Raw genomic sequence first — 18,977 nt, 5'->3', positions numbered from 1 at the left:
TATAACGCCAGTACAGTAGCCATCAGTACAGTAGACTATAACGCCAGTACAGTAGCCATCAGTACAGTAGACTATAACGCCAGTACAGTAGCCATCAGTACAGTAGACTATAACGCCAGTACAGTAGCCATCAGTACAGTAGACTATGGTAACGTCAGTACAGTAGCCATCAGTACAGTAGACTATGGTAACATCAGTACAGTAGCCATCAGTACAGTAGACTATGGTAACATCAGTACAGTAGCCATCAGTACAGTAGACTATGGTAACGTCAGTACAGTAGCCATCAGTACAGTAGACTATGGTAACGTCAGTACAGTAGACTATGGTAACGTCAGTACAGTAGCCATCAGTACAGTAGACTATGGTAACATCAGTACAGTAGCCATCAGTGCAGTAGACTGTGGTAACGTCAGTACAGTTGCCATCAGTACAGTAGACTGTGGTAACGTCAGTACAGTAGCCATCAGTACAGTAGACTATGGTAACGTCAGTACAGTAGACTATGGTAACGTCAGTACAGTAGACTATGGTAACGTCAGTACAGTAGCCATCAGTACAGTAGACTGTGGTAACGTCAGTACAGTAGCCATCAGTACAGTAGACTATGGTAACGTCAGTACAGTAGCCATCAGTACAGTAGACTATGGTAACGTCAGTACAGTAGCCATCAGTACAGTAGACTATGTTAACGTCAGTACAGTAGACTATGGTAATGTCAGTACAGTAGACTATGGTAACGTCAGTACAGTAGCCATCAGTACAGTAGACTGTGGTAACGTCAGTACAGTAGCCATCAGTACAGTAGACTATGGTAATGTCAGTACAGTAGACTATGGTAATGTCAGTACAGTAGCCATCAGTACAGTAGACTATGGTAACATCAGTACAGTAGACTATGGTAACGTCAGTACAGTAGCCATCAGTACAGTAGACTATGGTAACGTCAGTACAGTAGTCATCAGTACAGTAGACTATGGTAACGTCAGTACAGTAGACTATGGTAACGTCAGTACAGTAGACTATGGTAACGTCAGTACAGTAGCCATCAGTACAGTAGACTATGGTAACATCAGTACAGTAGACTATGGTAACATCAGTACAGTAGCCATCAGTACAGTAGACTATGGTAACATCAGTACAGTAGCCATCAGTACAGTAGACTATGGTAACATCAGTACAGTAGCCATCAGTACAGTAGACTATGGTAACGTCAGTACAGTAGCCATCAGTACAGTAGACTATGGTAACGTCAGTACAGTAGACTATGGTAACGTCAGTACAGTAGCCATCAGTACAGTAGACTATGGTAACGTCAGTACAGTAGCCATCAGTACAGTAGCCTGTGGTAACGTCAGTACAGTAGCCATCAGTACAGTAGACTATGGTAATGTCAGTACAGTAGACTATGGTAACGTCAGTACAGTAGCCATCATTACAGTAGACTATGTTAATGTCAGTACAGTAGACTATGGTAATGTCAGTACAGTAGACTATGGTAACGTCAGTACAGTAGCCATCAGTACAGTAGACTATGGTAACGTCAGTACAGCAGCCATCAGTACAGTAGACTATGGTAACGTCAGTACAGTAGCCTATACTTCCTTGGGGGGAGGGGCAGGTAGCCTAAACACGCACACACACAGGCAAAGATTTTCAGCTGGCAGTCAGACACTGGAATAACTTTCTGAGTGACAGAGTGAGGGCTTTGGATAGGCATTTTTTTGTGGGAATAGAAAAAAATGTCATGACCGTAACAATGTTATTAACCATTTCTGTTCCTTAAAAAAAAAAAAATCGGTTGTGTAACCTGAACCGGGTCCAATCCCTGCTTTCAACCATTGAAAGTTCCACTCTATGACATTCAAATACGGGGTGGCAGGCAGCCTAGCGGTTAGAGGCAGGCAGCCGAGTGGTTAGAGTGTTGGGCCAGTAACCAAAAGGTTGCTAGATCGAATCCCCAAGCTAACAAGGTAAAGATTTGTCGTTCTGCCCCTGAACAGGCAGTTAACTCACTGTTCCTAGACTGTGATTGTAAATAAGAATTTGTTCTTAACTGACTTGCCTAGTTGATTAAAGGTTTACATTTTTTTAAATTTATTTTAAATTCACTCTACCTAAATAGATTGGCAAGATCCTGTTAAAGGGTAGGAAGCATGAATTTCTAGTAACAACACAGTGTGGTCAAAGACTCAGTAACTTAGTTGTAGTCACAATCTGGTTCCCTATAACTACAAACAGTTATGTTTTAGCGTTTTTACATATTTAAGAACTTACTTCCGGATATCTTTGAAACTACGCACAATGCACTATTTCTCAACGTCATATGGAGAACCGGTGCTACCTAGCTAGTTCCAGCTGGCTGCTAGTAGCCTTGCTAGCATGTAATTATATTCCAAACCAAGTGTTGGCGCTGGTGAGCTACTATGTACATTACAAAGAAAAAAAACATAATGCGGAAGAACTGCAACTCTTTTTCTCCTGTGCGTTTGGTATTGGTAGTCGAGCGAGTGAGTATTGTAGTAGTTTTCCGTTGTTTGTAGCTAGTGCAGTAATACCCACATAGTGCAGTAATGCCCACAATGACGGGGTTATGACTCATTTGTGGCCCACTCATTTGTGGCACAAAACTGAGAAGCAAGCTTTTGAAGTCAGAACGATTTGTCAGGTTGAAGAGAGCAGTTTCGAGCATGGGAACCCTGCGCGCGTCTTCTGTATGCAGTGCTCATTTCACACAGGAGGACTTTGATGGCTTAGTATAACCAGTGGAAGGCAGAATTTGGAATGCGAGTTCCTGTCTGTGCTAGACTAGTTGTTCTCTGGCTTACTACTTACATAGACCGTGGTGGTTGGCTAGTTAGCTGGCTAGCTAGTAGGCTAAAATGACTAACTTTAGCTGGCTGGCTTGCTGGCTAAGATAACTGCATATACCAGTAACATGATTTGATAACTGGTTAGGTGCCATTATATATTTAGAAAACTTTGGTTTACTTTAATGTAGCTGTAAGCTAGGTGTTGATAGCAACGTAATGTTAGCAGGCTAGTTGGCTAGCAACCTTGCAAGTGGATTTGTAACAATACATACAGTATATGCTTGTCAGTTTGCTGAAAATTAAACCAGTAGTCATGAGTGTAATCGATTTGGTTTAATTTGAAGTTATACATAAGTCATTTCTGTTGCAGTTTACATTATAGGGAATAGGCTGGCTTGCCTGTTTTTTCCAGCATTCTTCAGAATTCTGATCAGTTTTATGTAATAACTAAAACAAATAGAAAAGTGAGGTGTAACTTTGCATTGGGACTTTTAATTCATATGTTACATGTGGTTACGTTTATGCTACCTACCCTTTAAGATAAGGGACGTCCTTGGCCTTGTGTAGTGGAGGTAGGAGGGAGTCTGAAAGGGCAGGCTGTTTACATATCTATCTGGAACTTTCAGACTATTCCTATCCTATGATTAAATATTTAACCTTCCCGTCTGGTCCCCTTACCAACCCTTGTGTGTGTGTGTGTGTGTGTGTGTGTGTGTGATCCTGTTACCTTTCCTGTGGTCATGGTGACAGTGACATTTTTTTTAACATTTTAGTCATTTAGCAGACGCTCTTATCCAGAGCGACTTACAGTAGTGAATACATTTCATTAAAAAGTTTTGCCAGGAACACACAAATCAGAGCCCCTCCCCCCCCAAACACACTGAACACACAAACACACACACGCTCAAGTCAGAACTTCTTATCTGAAATCCAGTCACAGAGTAAGGGTTTCTGGGTAACTTGATCATCTTTATTAATACTTATATATCTGTACACCAGTGTATCGACTCCAACCCTGTTGCCTGGGTTGGGTTTGGTTTGCTAGAGACAGTTGTGTGGGAACATGGAAGACGCCACGCTGAGCTATAAGGTTGGTCAGGTTCACCTGGATGGCTGTGAAATAACCCTTCATACCTGTGATCTGGTCGTAGTTTGAGAATCTGTGATTCATGTAGGCCTCTTTGATCTGTTGGCAATAGCTTCTTGGTAGATACCATGAATCTTTGTTTAGGAGTGGAACGCTTCGTGTCTCGCCAGTCTCTTTGTCACAAACTGAACATGATGGCCAACAATCCCCGGAACACATCTGCCTCCTCCTTCGCTCCCTCTTGTGACAAGAACCATACCAATCTTTCATCATTTCCAGGCTGGAGCTTCTGTACCTCCTGTACTCAGCCAGCAGGGGGTGTAGTTCCTGCAGGTAGGAGCCCAGAGCTGCATGGGCAGCTGTCCCATTGTCCTGCTCCAGACGGGCTTGGTGCACCAGCATCTGGGAGTGGAAGGCGGCTCCGTTGACCCAGTGCTTGAGTGCCCGCGTGCTCATGTGGCCGTCGTGCAGCATTGAGTTCTTCAGACGAGTCAGCTGGACACTGAGCTCAGCCTCCAGACGGCGCGTGTCCTTTAGCAGGCACTCACTAGCCCCCACGTGCATCCGGTAGCGCTTCAGGTACTCCTCCATCAGGTCACGCACTTCTGAAGCTTTCTCTTCGGCAAAGACACGGTGGAGTAGGTGGGACGCGTCTGGCTGGGGCTCCCCGAGACCTGCTGCGCTGATCTCTAAGATCATGGAGACCACCAGAGCACCAATGCCCACTGCGTTGGGCACACTGCTCAGGCCGGCAAGAGCCGCACCCAGGCTGGCCACGTAGGATGGGGCCTGGCTGCCCACAAAGGCCAGCAGCTGGGCAGAGTGGTCCTGCAGCACGACCGATGAGTTGAGCCCAGAGTACCGCAGGAGGGAGTCGTCGATGCCTACATCGGGCAGTCCCCCTTGATTGTAGAGCTGGTTCACAAGGAAGGCCTTGTCCTCCTGAGAAATGACGAGGGTGAAGGTTCCATAACATTGTGAGTACTGCCAGAGGCACGTCAAGAGAAACATGCACAGTAGACTATGTTGCTGAGTGAATGAGTTATAAGCGCATGCATATGGGTATGTGTTGTGGAACTTTTTGTCAGAAGGGGCCGGGGCTGTTGAATTAACCTATCCTGAGCTGAGCTCTTTTGGCAAACGTGGTGGGAGTAACAGAGATGTGTTAGTTGGAGAGAGCAACAAACCCAACACACTCAGTGGACTAAATGTTCACCTTTTCAGTATGAACCTTTCAGTTACCCAAGTCTGTAGAAGTCTGCCTTCAAGTCGCAAGAGGGGTTTGTGGTAAATGTGAGGACACATGCTCAATTGCTTTTTTCCAAATTATTTTCTGCGAGTTAAAATAAATGTTTGCTTTGTCCCCTGGTATCAAAAGGAGCAAAATGTCTCCTAAACAAATATCTGTGTACAGAACAGCTTGTCTCTGTCTGAGCAGTGTGTCCTTAAACTGCAAATATGTAGCAAATTCTCAACTCTATCCTTTTTTTCAATCTTTTCGCAGTTTAATGGCCTTCATCACCAAAGTCAGACATTTTCAAGATGCAAAATATACATTGAATTGAATGAAATAAGGTTGAATGCTGAATTGACTTTTACATGGCTTAGTCATTTGGGCTCTTGGATGGGTAACTTTACATTTACTGTTCACTATTCACGACTCCCTGTGTTCCTCCCAAACAAATGGAACGAATGAAGAGAGAGAGAGATTACTCACACTGGTGACTAATGAAGACTGTTTTAATCATTTATTTTATTCCATTTCACTTCCTCATTACATGCTCCTCTTCTCTCAAATCAATCTGCTCCCACAATTATCACCATGAGTGAATAAAAAAAAAAAAACATTTTTAGGGGTGGATCAGGTTAATATTGTGGAAAGAATATTGCTTCCATCAATGTAATTGTCTGCATCATTTCCAATCCACCATATATTTTTGGGGTAAATATACAGTGGGGGGGCGGGAGTATTTGATCCCCTGCTGATGTTGTACGTTTGCCCACTTACAAAGAAATGATCAGTCTATAATTTTAATGGTAGGTTTATTTGAACAGTGAGAGACAGAATAACAACAAAGAAATCCAGAAAAACGCATGTCAAAAATGTTATAATATGATTTGCACTTTAATGAGGGAAATAAGTATTTGACCCCTCTGCAAAACATGACTTAGTACTTGGTGGCAAAACCCTTGTTGGCAATCACAGAGGTCAGACATTTCTTGTAGTTGGCCACCAGGTTTGCACACATCTCAGGAGGGATTTTGTCCCACTCCTCTTTGCAGATATTCTCCAAGTCATTAAGGTTTCGAGGCTGTCGTTTGGCAACTCGAACCTTCAGCTCCCTCCACAGATTTTCTATGGGATTAAGGTCTGGAGACTGGCTAGGCCACTCCAGGACCTTAATGTGCTTCTTCTTGAGCCACTCCTTTGTTGCCAAGGCCGTGTGTTTTGGGTCATTGTCATGCTGGAATACCCATCCACAACCCATTTTCAATGCCCTGGCTGAGGGAAGGAGGTTCTCACCCAAGATTTGACGGTACATGGCCCCATCCTTTGATGCGGTGAAGTTGTCCTGTCCCCTTAGCAGAAAAACACCCCCAAAGCATAATGTTTCCACCTCCATGTTTGACGGTGGAGATGGTGTTCTTGGGGTCATAGGCAGCATTCCTCCTCCTCCAAACACGGCGAGTTGAGTTGATGTCAAAGAGCTCCATTTTGGTCTCATCTGACCACAAGACTTTCACCAGTTGTCCTCTGAGTCATTCAGATGTTCATTGGCAAACTTCAGATGGGCATGTATATGTATTCTTGAGCAGGGGGACCTTGCGGGCGCTGCAGGATTTCAGTCCTTCACTGCGTAGTGTGTTACCAATTGTTTTCTTGGTGACTATGGTTCCAGCTGCTTTGAGATCATTGACAAGATCCTCCCGTGTAGTTCTGGGCTGATTCCTCACCGTTCTCATGATCATTGCAACTCCACGAGGTGAGATCTTGCATGGAGCCCCAGGCCGAGGGATATTGACAGTTATTTTGTGTTTCTTCCATTTGCGAATAATCGCACCAAATGTTGTCACCTTCTCACCAAGCTGCTTGGCGATGGTCTTGTAGCGCATTCCAGCCTTGTGTAGGTCTACAATCGTGTCCCTGACATCCTTGGAGAGCTCTTTGGTCTTGTCCATGGTGGAGAGTTTGGAATCTGATTGATTGATTGCTTCTGTGGACAGGTGTCTTTTTTACAGGTAACAAGCTGCGGTTAGGAGCACTCCCTTTAAGAGTGTGCTCCTAATCTCAGCTCGTTACCTGTATAAAAGACACCTGGGAGCCAGAAATCTTTCTGATTGAGAGGGGGTCAAATACTTATTTCCCTCATTAAAATGCAAATCAATTTATAACATTTCTGACATGCGTTTTTCTGGATATTTTTGTTGTTATTCTGTCTCTCACTGTTCAAATAAACCTACCATTAAAATCATAGACTGATCCTTTCTTTGTCAGTGGGCAAACGTACAAAATCGGCAGGGGATCAAATACTTTTTTCCCCCACTGTATATATATATATATCCATACACGCATGCATACATATATACATACACATACCTATATATATATTTTTTTTAAAGAATATACCTTTATTATTATTCCCCGCAAACCCTACCACCGATCCCCCCAATTGGAGTAAACTAATAAACACTTAGGCTTTTACCTTCAATTTATTCATCTTATACACATTTTACAGACAGTCTATTTTACAATAGTTATTTTTTGTTTGTTTTTAGTCCTTCCTCTATTTCTGATGTCCATCCAGTTTGATTTCTATTTTTAACTGTACTATTTCACAACATTTCTGGACCTATATTCATTTTACAGACCCCGTATGTTTTACATTGTTTATCTTGTTATTAGTCCCACCCTTCAGCTCCATTCAACCCTTCCCATCTATCTCTCAACATCATCCATTTCAGATTTCTATTTGCCATATATTTTTCAACTGTGCTGTGATGCTTCACAAAACAATTGAAGCTTTCTATTCTCATAGCTTCTACAGACTGTAAATTAAAAATAAACATTTTTGCTAAAATAATATATTATTGATTGATTATGGCTTTTCAAATCACCCAGTATTGCTATCTGCAGCGTTAGTTCTAGGCAAATGTTGCAATTCTTCAGCCATTCCTGGACCTGTGACCAAAAACGATCTACATATGGACAATACCAAAATAAATGATCTAATGACTCTGCCTCCCCACAGCAGAATCTGCAGAGCTGGGAAGATTGTATCCCCATATATATCCCCAATGTTATAAATATATATATATATATAAACATTCTATTGGTTGCAAGAATTTTGTATAGTAATTTAAATTGAAAATTTTGAAGTTTTGTATCTGCCGTTGTTTTGCGTATCAATTCATAAACCATGTGCCATGGAATGGGTACATCGAAAATCTCTTCCCAACTATTTTGTAATTTATATGGCACAGCTGTCAGTTTTTTGGTCCTTAAATGAAATTAGCGTATGTTTTTATTTATCACACTTTTTTCTTTAACCATTTCTGTTCTTTAATACAGGGCTGCCATACAAGTTCCTTACTTTTTTCCCCTTCTACTTGCCTCTTCCATTTTTGTGATAATGCTGCAATTAGTTGGTTATAATTTTGGGTAGAGCAGACATTTCTATATGTCTGTGTTAGCTGCATGTGTGGCATAACTCCACCACTAATGTCATTCACTAAAATTATACCTTTTTTAAACATTTCTTCGAAAAACATTTTTTTTTTTATCAATTAGTATATTTGAATTTAACCACAATATTTGTTGTATTATTTGTCCTGTCTTTTCAGGTGGATTAAACTGAAATTGCAACCAACTTTCTAAGGCTTGTTTAAAAAAATAAAGATATTTTCGAGATTATTTCCTTTTCAAACAACTGAAAGTGGGCAGGTGTAATCTGAATAAAGGGAAAAAGGCCATTCTTGAACATAGGATGAGACATTAGTACCAATTTACTAGAAAACCCGTTTGGATTTAAGTATAACTTTTGTATGACTGATGCCTTTAGTGAGAGGTCTAATGCTTTAATATTTAATCATTTCTGCCCTCCGAATTCATATTCGTTATATAAATAGGCCCTTTTAATTTTATCTGGCTTGCCGTTCCAAATAAAATGTAATATTTTTAGTTCATATAATTTAAAAAGCAGGTCACTAGGTGTAGGCAAAACCATAAGCAAATAGGTAAACTATGATATGACTAAAGAGTTAATCAGGGTGATTTTTCCACAAATAGACAGGTATTTTCCTTTCCATGGTAGCAAGATCTTATCTATTTTTGCTAACTTTCTATAAAATTGTATTGGAGTGAGATCATTTCTTTCTTTTGGGATTTGTATACCGAGTATGTCCACATCTGTCAGACCATTTTATTGGTAAACTACATGGTAATGTAAAATGTGCATTTTTTTTGTGATCCAATACGTCATTTGGTTTTAATTCATAGAGGACAGCGAAAGTATCTAGATCCTCTATGAGGCCGTGGAGAGACTCCAATTGTGGTTTTAAAAGAAAACATGAACCATCGGCATACAATGACACCATGAGGGAAATTAGTTTGTTCGTTAATATCTCATCTGCCTCGGTTAATTGGATGGCTTGATTACAGGACTGATTAAAACACAAGAACTGTTGATTGCAAAGTGTAATAATATGCAAACGACGACATGAGTGTGTCGAGTCTCAAGTCTTTAAGAGTTTTGAACGCTTCTATAATGAAATATATAAACTTCCAGCAGCTGAATTAATATTCAATGTGATGAACATGATCTGAGGAGAAAGGAGGCAGTGAACATAATGAAAGAGGCTAAAAAAGAGAGCAGGAAAGAGGGAGGAATGGAGAGGAAGAGAGGTTGTTGAATAATTCAGCACAGAACACCTGGCGAAGACCTAGAAATAATCAGTCAAATACTGAAAATACACCTCTTTAAATCCAACTGAAATCACATTTCTACGTGTAGTAAAACCAAGGATATTTACAGTTCTTACTCAGATAACAGTAATCTGAATATACAAAGAGAAACAGACAGTGTCTTTAACATCACTGGAAACCAGTGTTAACCTTCATGCCCACCGGGTTTGGCCCATGGTAATTGATTAGTCATTATTAATTCATTCATTTTTCTTGGAAATTAGCAAAGCCACCAAGTGTGCATTTGAGCATGCATATTAAAATCTCTTACATATTGCCTCCATTCACCCAGTGCTGTATATAGACACATGAATTATCTGTAGACAGCCTACCACATTGAAACCCTTTCTTCATACGGTATAAAATGTGCTCGTCAAATATCATTTCTCTGGTCTTGCACTATGTATAGCTTTTGTTTGGAGGTCTCTGGTAGGTCCTAGAAAACATTGGTGTCATGCCTTTTGGTGAGTATTTCAATAATACTTTTTTGTGTTTTAAACTTGTAGTTTGTGGTCAATGTATTATAAGATGAAGAACTTGTTTGGACTTTGAATTCAGATTGAACAATTTCCTTTATATAAACAGACATTTTTAAACTAATCATCTGATAATCTCTGTTTACATTGGCAGCTATCTCCTGGCTGTGTTCTTGTAAAATATGGGCACTAAGACAGACTATTTCTCAAGGACACAGGTTGTCAGTCATTTACAGCATCGGAGGCTCACAACACTGCTGAATACAGAAAAAATAAATGTGCCTCGTTCAAACATTTAATCTGGATTTATTCTGTACCGCTGTACAGGTAAAAACACAGAATTGTATCAACCAATCATCAGAAAGTTGACCGGTGAAATAACTGAAATTCAACCAAAACCGTGATGAACAACTTTCTAAATACTTATATTGCTCTCTCTCTCTCTCTCCCCCCCCCTTTTCCCATCGCTCTCTCTCCATCTGTCACAGGCTGCAGCGGACTATGTAAAGGCCCACCTTCCGGAGTCTCTGAGGCAGCAGCTGCTGTCCTATGAGAGGGAGAAGAGGGAGAGCGTTCCCTCCTACCCCAGCATCCTGGAGCAGCGCATCCTGGCTGTGGACCGAGACATGGTGGACAAGCTCTCCGCCAATCACGACGAAGCAGGTGAGGGACTGTAGGAGTGCTGATCTAAGATCAGTTTATCCTTTTAGGTCCTGGATCAGCACTCCTTCTCTGAGATATTTATGAGTATGAGGTCTGACGGGTTAAAAATGTGGCAATACTGCGGATTGGTTAAGACATTAAGTCCGATACACTCGGACAGAGATGGGTCAGAGGGGGAGAGGCGAATTTTAAACCACAAATCTATTTTGCATGAAGAAACAACCTGTCATTCATCACAAACTTTGTGAATATCTGGGTTTTGCCTCTTTACAATGCAGAAAGACTGCATTTAATCAGTGGACACCACTCGTTTTTATTACAACACACCTGTCATAATTGTTTTCTTTACTAAAGTAGAGGTTTATTATTATTATTATTATTATTATTGCTAAGGGTACTGCATAGGTGTAAACATACATTTCTTAGCAAGAGATTGCACTTGTATAGCCTAAAAAAGTAGCAGAAATTTGCAGAAAGTAGTTTTGAATGCATTTTACTGAAGGGAAACAATAACAGTCTTGAAATGTTTTGGCAACATAGTGATATATTCTTATATACTGTACAATGAGGAATTAAACTACAAAATACTAGTCTTCTCCCATTTGTTTAAACATTGCCCCCACCCACAAGGTGTTCAAACAACAACAATAAATATGAATAAAGTAAGATAATAGATACAAAAACATGAAGAACATAAATCAATCAACTCTAATTAGCACATGTAGGACAGTATGCAAGTGTGTGTGCATGGACTTGGCAGATGTATTTCTCACATGTGCAGCACATAGTATTTGTTTTACAGTCCTTCTTTGGGGGGCAGAACTGGCATCTCCTCCTCTTGCCTGCCCCAGCTGCAGCCTCAGGTGGATCAGGACAAGATTCAGCCCCCTGAACAGCTTCCACAAGCGCTGCAGAGGCTGCTGTGAGGGGGAGGTGCTCCCTTCTTTGAATGCGTAGAGTTACAAGTGCCTTTCCCAGCTGTTCCAGGAGCACTCTCCTCTTGTTCCGCTTATCAGGCATCCAGGTAGGGTTGATCTTGTTCCATATCACCAAGGCATTGTATGAGGACACATCAATGATGTTATGGAAGATGACTAGGGGCCAGCGGACAGTCATCCTCCTGCATCTGTAAGTTCCAATCACCTTGTCCAGGTTGTCCACGCATCCTTTGTTGTGGTTGTAGTCCAGGATGATGGCTGTCTTCCTGTCCTCACGATCACTGACCTCAGCCGTTTTGTGCAGTCTGCTCAGGAGGACCACATTCTTGTTCCTCTTTGGGAGGTAAGAAACTAGAGTGGTGGTGGGGTGAAGGCAAACTTTGATGAGAAGGCCTTTCTCCCCCTTGTTGCGAGGAGTGCAGGGGGGAGCTCAGGCTTGTTCTTTCTAACTGTGCCAACTATGGTGATCTTCCTCTTCAGGAGCTGCTGGCTGAGTTCACAAGAGGTGAAGAAATTGTCACACGTGACATTGTGCCCCCTTCTGTCCATCTGTCACATCAAGCACAACCCGCGTCCCCTGGTTCTTCTCCGGTCCTCTACTGGTCAGCTTCCCTGTGTAGACTTGCATCTTCCAAGCTTAGCTGGATTGTGCGTCACAGGCCATCCATATCTTGATGCCATGAATTTGTCATCTCCAGGATGATTTTTTCGATGGCTGGTGTGATGAACATGTAGAATGTTGAGGCGATGTCCTGGGCATGGGCAACTGCATGTCTTGTAGGCCCTGGGTTCATCCTTATGACATGCTGTGCTGCCATCCTGCCCTGGTTGTCATATGGTGACAAGGACCATGTTATTTTGCTGTTCTTTGACAAAAATGTTTCTCTTTCAGCTTGGGGGATTTCTTCTTCATCTGAAGATGATGCATCGTGCTCTGAATTGTATTCTTCCCCATCTTCTTCAGATACCTCCTCCTCTTCTAAATCATTGTTCTCTTGTTCCTCCTGGACATCTGAAAAAATCTGATCTACGACCTGTTGGGCACTGAAACGTGCCCTCATGGCTTCAGCAAAGAGAGAACTGGGGGGACTGTCATCTGCAGCACCTTTATAGCCTCTGACCGCATTCCCCATTAGTAAACAATGCTTTCAAGAAATGTTTATTTTGTCTGAAATTGTTTTTATTTTGTCTGTGAAGTTGAGTCATGTGTGGGGTCGTGGAGGGGAGATGCTGCACATGCACAATAAAGTTTCGTTTTGTCTGAATTCAATCAGTAGCACACACAATCTCAATTTCTCATTGTATGTGTGTGTGTGTCTTTGTGGTTTTGGTGGTGTGTAAATGACCCTAAGACAATCTTTGTACCCTGGTGGTCTATAGCTTTCATGGAAATATGAACAAAGGCGATGTTTCACTTTTTCTAATGTTGGGGTCACTAGGAAAAGTCATCAAATTGCTGTTAAACATAGTGGCGGGTCATTTTTTACCCTTAAGACAACACAAGGGTTAAAGCAGGTCAGAGTTGACCCTCTCTTTAAAAAATCCTAATCACTTTATGCCTAAAGGGAGAGAGAGAAATATTTTTGCAAATGTAAAGTAATTTATAGTTTGGTCTGTAAAAAGTAAAGCCGTATACATCAAATGTAGTATTATTTATTATGGCGGGGGTGAAATGTCTCCATGGAGACAACCTTTGGAAGGTCAAGACACAAAGTCAGTGTCACGGAGTACACGAAGCTGCTTTGTTGCCCTGAGAGATTTGTCAGCCCTGAGAAATGGATTAGATGACTGTACTGGAAACAGTACCTTATAAATCACTGGATTTTTCAATGGAGGAGGAAGACATGAAAAGGTAGACCTTTGTCAGATACGTTATTAGGGCCTTCACTCCTGTTACCTGGACTTTCATAGCTGTGATGGAAATACAGTATGGCTCTCAGTATTGTGGTTGGTTAGCGGACTTTGGTACGCTTGTGGTATTCTGAGAATGAGAATCACAGGTGAGAAACATGAACTTAAAGGTTCATTACACTCAGATATTTTCAGACCTTAACAGTAGTCTTATGTCAAGATGAGCCACGTCCCAGGCCATCGTTTGTCTAGATCATGTATGGTTTTGGAATGTAATGTCCCTTTAAATTGAAATATCACCTCTGTCTCCCTCTCTCAGGTACTACATGTCTGGTGGCCCTGCTATCGGACAGGGAGCTGACGGTGGCCAACGTTGGGGACTCACGAGGCGTGTTGTGTGACAAGGACGGAAACGCTGTGGCATTGTCACATGACCACAAGCCATACCAGCTGAAGGAGCGCAAGAGGATCAAGAGGGCAGGTGAGCGGACCACCAGCATGGGTGAACAGCACCACAACACTATGGGGACATTAAAAAGATGTGTTTGTGTCAAACCTAGCTAAACTCAACACAGTCAATTCACACATTGGGGTGGGTTTCCTGGATCAGATTAACCCTAGTCCTGAACTAAGGACCACTTTAATTGGAGAACTGTTTCTTAGTCCAGAACCAGGTTTAATCTGTGTCCAGGAAACCGGCCCTTAGTGTTCAGCACAGAAACAAAACACACATACCATTTTCTTGGCTGTGGAAGGTAGTGCATAATGTCATGACGACATAAAATGTTTCCCATACTTGAGCAGATCACAATGGCACGCTAGGATGAATCACTAGAATGAATTAGTGTCAAATGGAGAGACTGTACAATTGCAGCCTTGACTCACCACCTATTGGCCCTCTTTGGAAGTGCAAGAGAAGATGAATACGTTACTTGCTCTGACAAATGATAGGAAGCACTGATATGCTGAGGTGGATTTGGTAAATAGAATATCTATAGAAATATAGATATAATGTAATTTGACTGTGATACAGAAATTCCCTTGCTCCGTCTGCACGTTTTTTCCGTGTACACAATCAAGGACCAATGTCCCAGTGTGAGATAATAAAATTACTAAGAGTTTAATCAAAGGGCATTGCACTTCCATTCCTTCACCACCAGGGGGCTTCATCAGCTTCAATGGCTCGTGGCGCGTCCAGGGCATCCTGGCCATGTCTCGCTCGCTGGGCGACTACCCCCTGAAGAACCTCAACGTGGTCATCCCCGACCCCGACGTGTTGACCTTTGACCTGGACAAGCTGCAGCCCGAGTTCATGATCCTGGCGTCGGACGGGCTGTGGGACGCCTTCAGCAACGAGGAGGCGGTGCGTTTCGTGCGCGAGCGCCTGGACGAGCCACACTACGGTGCGAAGAGCATCGTGCTGCAGTCTTTCTACCGCGGCTGCCCCGACAACATCACCGTCATGGTGGTCAAGTTCAAGAGCGGCCCCGTGGGGAGCAAGGCTGAGGAGTAGAGGCGGTGATGAGGTCATTGTTATTGTTATGTTATAGATAGACTCTCCTCCCTTATGGATAGTGCAGCAAGCAATCAATGGGGAGGATTGGAAACTGTTGCAACATGCATACCTGGCATTATCTTTGAAACGCATGTACACCCACACCAACATCCTACACTATGTAGTTTGTTTTTCATTTCTGACTATGACTTTTGGAGAGAGATTATTTTTGCTTGAATTATGGCCTTAACTCAGAAGCTGGAGTGCTTGATCATCTTGACACACACACACATACGCTCACACATACACACGTCCATCTGCCGTCTCACACATTGGCATTCAGCACGAACACACAACTGGGGATCACCTCTTCATCATTGAGAAGATGACTCTCTGACTCAAACAGTACACTGATCTAGTGTTCTCTGCACACCCTGCTGCAGTGTATTGTACTGTCACAGGACTGATACTGTCCTGAAGAAAATTGTAAAAGAAAAAGCACCTGTTGAGGCTTCATTTTGGTGGAATGATAAGCCCTTACGTATCAGTCCATAAAAATGTCCTTGGTCATATACGGGATCAGTTATACCCTGATCTAGCTCCAGCCATTGCCTTTTTTGTCAACATAGTCTTAACAGAGCTGATGTTAAGTTACTGAATTATGGTACTGGACCTGTATAGGACATTTGTTTAGCCTATCCTTGTTTAGGAAAGATCTGTGAATTTTAGCACGCAGGTGTTGATGCCTTCGTCCATGGGAATCGTACGGACTGGGAGGTGCATCTCAGACTGCTTATTAAAGCACCGTTACCCATGGCGACTGAGTTAAAGGCCACACAGCTGAAACAGGAAGGCTAATTTCCAGTAATATGCGTATGACGCAATATGATTGGAGAGACTACTGATGTGTTAATAAGGTCAGGATCATGTTAGAGACCAAGGATGGCCAACTTTTCTCTGAGAGTAGCAGGGTGTGCAGGGTTTTGTTCCAGCCCGTAATAGATGGTTATTCAGGACCATAGTTGGCCACCCGTGTGTTAGTTTTACCAGTGTACTACTGTATTGAATACTACTATTACGACTGTATTTCCAACAATCTCTCACAGGCTCACCTCAGAATTTGACGTTCATTCATGTTTCTCAAACGTCAAATTTCAAAGTTGTTCCAAACATCAAATTTCAAAATGTTTAAGGTTTAGGCATTAACTCCACATTTTTAAGGCTAGGGTAATGTTTAGGCATTAACTCAGAATTATTACGGTTATACATTAACCTTTCAGAGTTAAGGTTTGGGATAGGCTTAAAACCAAAATATAAAAACAGCTTTCTATCGCTGGATTCGAATATGCAACTTTTGGAACAAAATGCAGATGTTTACGCCCACCCGCCATCCCCATCCACAATGTCCTAGCAAAACCCAAACCTACTGGAAGAGAACAGACTGTTGTCCCTAGTGGCCGGTTTCCTCTTTATCTCCCGGAGTCCTCAGACATGGATGGACATTGAATACTGACTTCTATAAGGGGTGACCTGCTTGGTATTTATTTCATAGATACATAATTCGATTTTTTTTTAATATATATGTTATATTATCATATACACCAGATAGGTGTTGTGTACAGGGTTAACCATAGTACGGTGCCCCTGGAGCAAATTAAGGTTAAGTGCCTTGCGCAAGGGTATATCGCCAGATTTTTTTTATTTTGTCTGGTCGGGTATTCAAACCAGCAACCTTTCAGTTACTAGCACAACGCTCTTAACAGGTAGGTTACCTGCTGCCCTATGAGGTGGCAAATGTATCATTTAACAATGTACCTTAATTGCCTTATTTATTTTTTCAGTTTTAATCTTATTGTCAAAACAAAACATACACAGATGTTTATTGTTCACCTGTGCATACAGTATGCATAAGTTGATAATGCAACAAGCATCACTTGTAGACAGTTCACCAACAAGTCAGTCATTTAATCTGCCAAACACAAAATGTATGAATTTGCTGAATGCAGTCTGTCAGTATTAAAATCCAATGCTACCATGTCAAATCTTGCTGTTTTTGTTTGTTATTCCTGACAATTTGAAAGACTGTGCAGACAGTCTGTTTAGCTGCTACTGCACCCTGTGATTTAACACAGTAAATTACTTTTTAACATTATAGGTCCAATAATTTATTGAAAATATATATACACTGCTCAAAAAAATTAAGGGAACACTTAAACAACACAATTTAACTCCAAGTCAATCACACTTCTGTGAAATCAAACTGTCCACTTAGGAAGCAACACTGATTGACAATACATTTCACATGCTGTTGTGCAAATGGAATAGACAACAGGTGGAAATTATAGGCAATTAGCAAGACACCCACAATAAAGGAGTGGTTCTGCAGGTGGTGACCACAGACCACTTCTCAGTACCTATACTTCCTGGCTGATGTTTTGGTCACTTTTGAATGCTGGCGGTGCTTTCACTCTAGTGGTAGCATGAGACGGAGTCTACAACCCACACAAGTGGCTCAGGTAGTGCAGCTCATCCAGGATGGCACATCAATGCGAGCTGTGGCAAGAAGGTTTGCTGTGTCTGTCAGCGTAGTGTCCAGAGCATGGAGGCGCTACCAGGAGACAGGCCAGTACATCAGGAGACGTGGAGGAGGCCGTAGGAGGGCAACAACCCAGCAGCAGGACCGCTACCTCCACCTTTGTGCAAGGAGGAGCAGGAGGAGCACTGCCAGAGCCCTGCAAAATGACCTCCAGCAGGCCACAAATGTGCATGTGTCTGCTCAAACGGTCAGAAACCGACTCCATGAGGGTGGTATGAGGGCCCGACGTCCACAGGTGGGGGTTGTGCTTACAGCCCAACACCGTGCAGGACGTTTGGCATTTGCCAGAGAACACCAAGATTGGCAAATTCGCCACTGGCGCCCTGTGCTCTTCACAGATGAAAGCAGGTTCGCACTGAGCACATGTGACAGACGTGACAGAGTCTGGAGACGACGTGGAGAACGTTCCTGCTGCCTGCAACATCCTCCAGCATGACCGGTTTGGCGGTGGGTCAGTCATGGTGTGGGGAGGCATTTCTTTGGGGGGCCGCACAGCCCTCCATGTGCTCGCCAGAGGTAGCCTGACTGCCATTAGGTACCGAGATGAGATCCTCAGACCCCTTGTGAGACCATATGCTGGTGCGGTTGGCCCTGGGTTCCTCCTAATGCAAGACAATGCTAGACCTCATGTGGCTGGAGTGTGTCAGCAGTTCCTGCAAGAGGAAGGCATTGATGCTATGGACTGGCCCGCTCGTTCCCCAGACCTGAATCCAATTGAGCACATCTGGGACATCATGTCTCGCTCCATCCACCAACGCCACGTTGCACCACAGACTGTCCAGGAGTTGGCGGATGCTTTAGTCCAGGTCTGGGAGGAGATCCCTCAGGAGACCATCCGCCACCTCATCAGGAGCATGCCCAGGCATTGTAGGGAGGTCATACAGGCACGTTGGAGGCCACACACACTACTGAGCCTCATTTTGACTTGTTTTAAGGACATTACATCAAAGTTGGATCAGCCTGTAGTGTGGTTTTCCACTTTAATTTTGAGTGTGACTCCAAATCCAGACCTCCATGGGTTGATAAATTGGATTTCCATTGATTATTTTTGTGTGATTTTGTTGTCAGCACATTCAACTATGTAAAGAAAAAAGTA

General features: G+C 42.6%; 1 protein-coding gene across 3 annotated transcripts in view; it reads left to right on the top strand.

Annotated features, from left to right (window-relative positions):
* The window catches only part of LOC100306820 (phosphatase 1L), a 35,683-nt gene extending 18,356 nt beyond the window's left edge, over window positions 1-17,327 (top strand). For 2 of the 3 annotated variants that reach the window (XM_014189729.2, NM_001165359.1), the window contains 3 exon segments: window positions 10,827-11,001; window positions 14,110-14,271; window positions 14,951-17,327. In XM_014189729.2, coding sequence (XP_014045204.1) covers window positions 10,827-11,001; window positions 14,110-14,271; window positions 14,951-15,303 — 690 coding nt within the window. In that variant the 3' untranslated portion in view covers window positions 15,304-17,327. 3 annotated transcript variants of the gene reach the window in all.
* The last annotated feature ends 1,650 nt before the right edge of the window (window positions 17,328-18,977 follow it).

The sequence above is a fragment of the Salmo salar genome, chromosome ssa03, assembly GCF_905237065.1.
Source record: "Salmo salar chromosome ssa03, Ssal_v3.1, whole genome shotgun sequence".
Taxonomy (NCBI): domain Eukaryota; kingdom Metazoa; phylum Chordata; class Actinopteri; order Salmoniformes; family Salmonidae; genus Salmo; species Salmo salar.
Note: the sequence above shows the minus strand (reverse complement) of the source record. Positions and strands in the feature narration are given on the sequence as shown.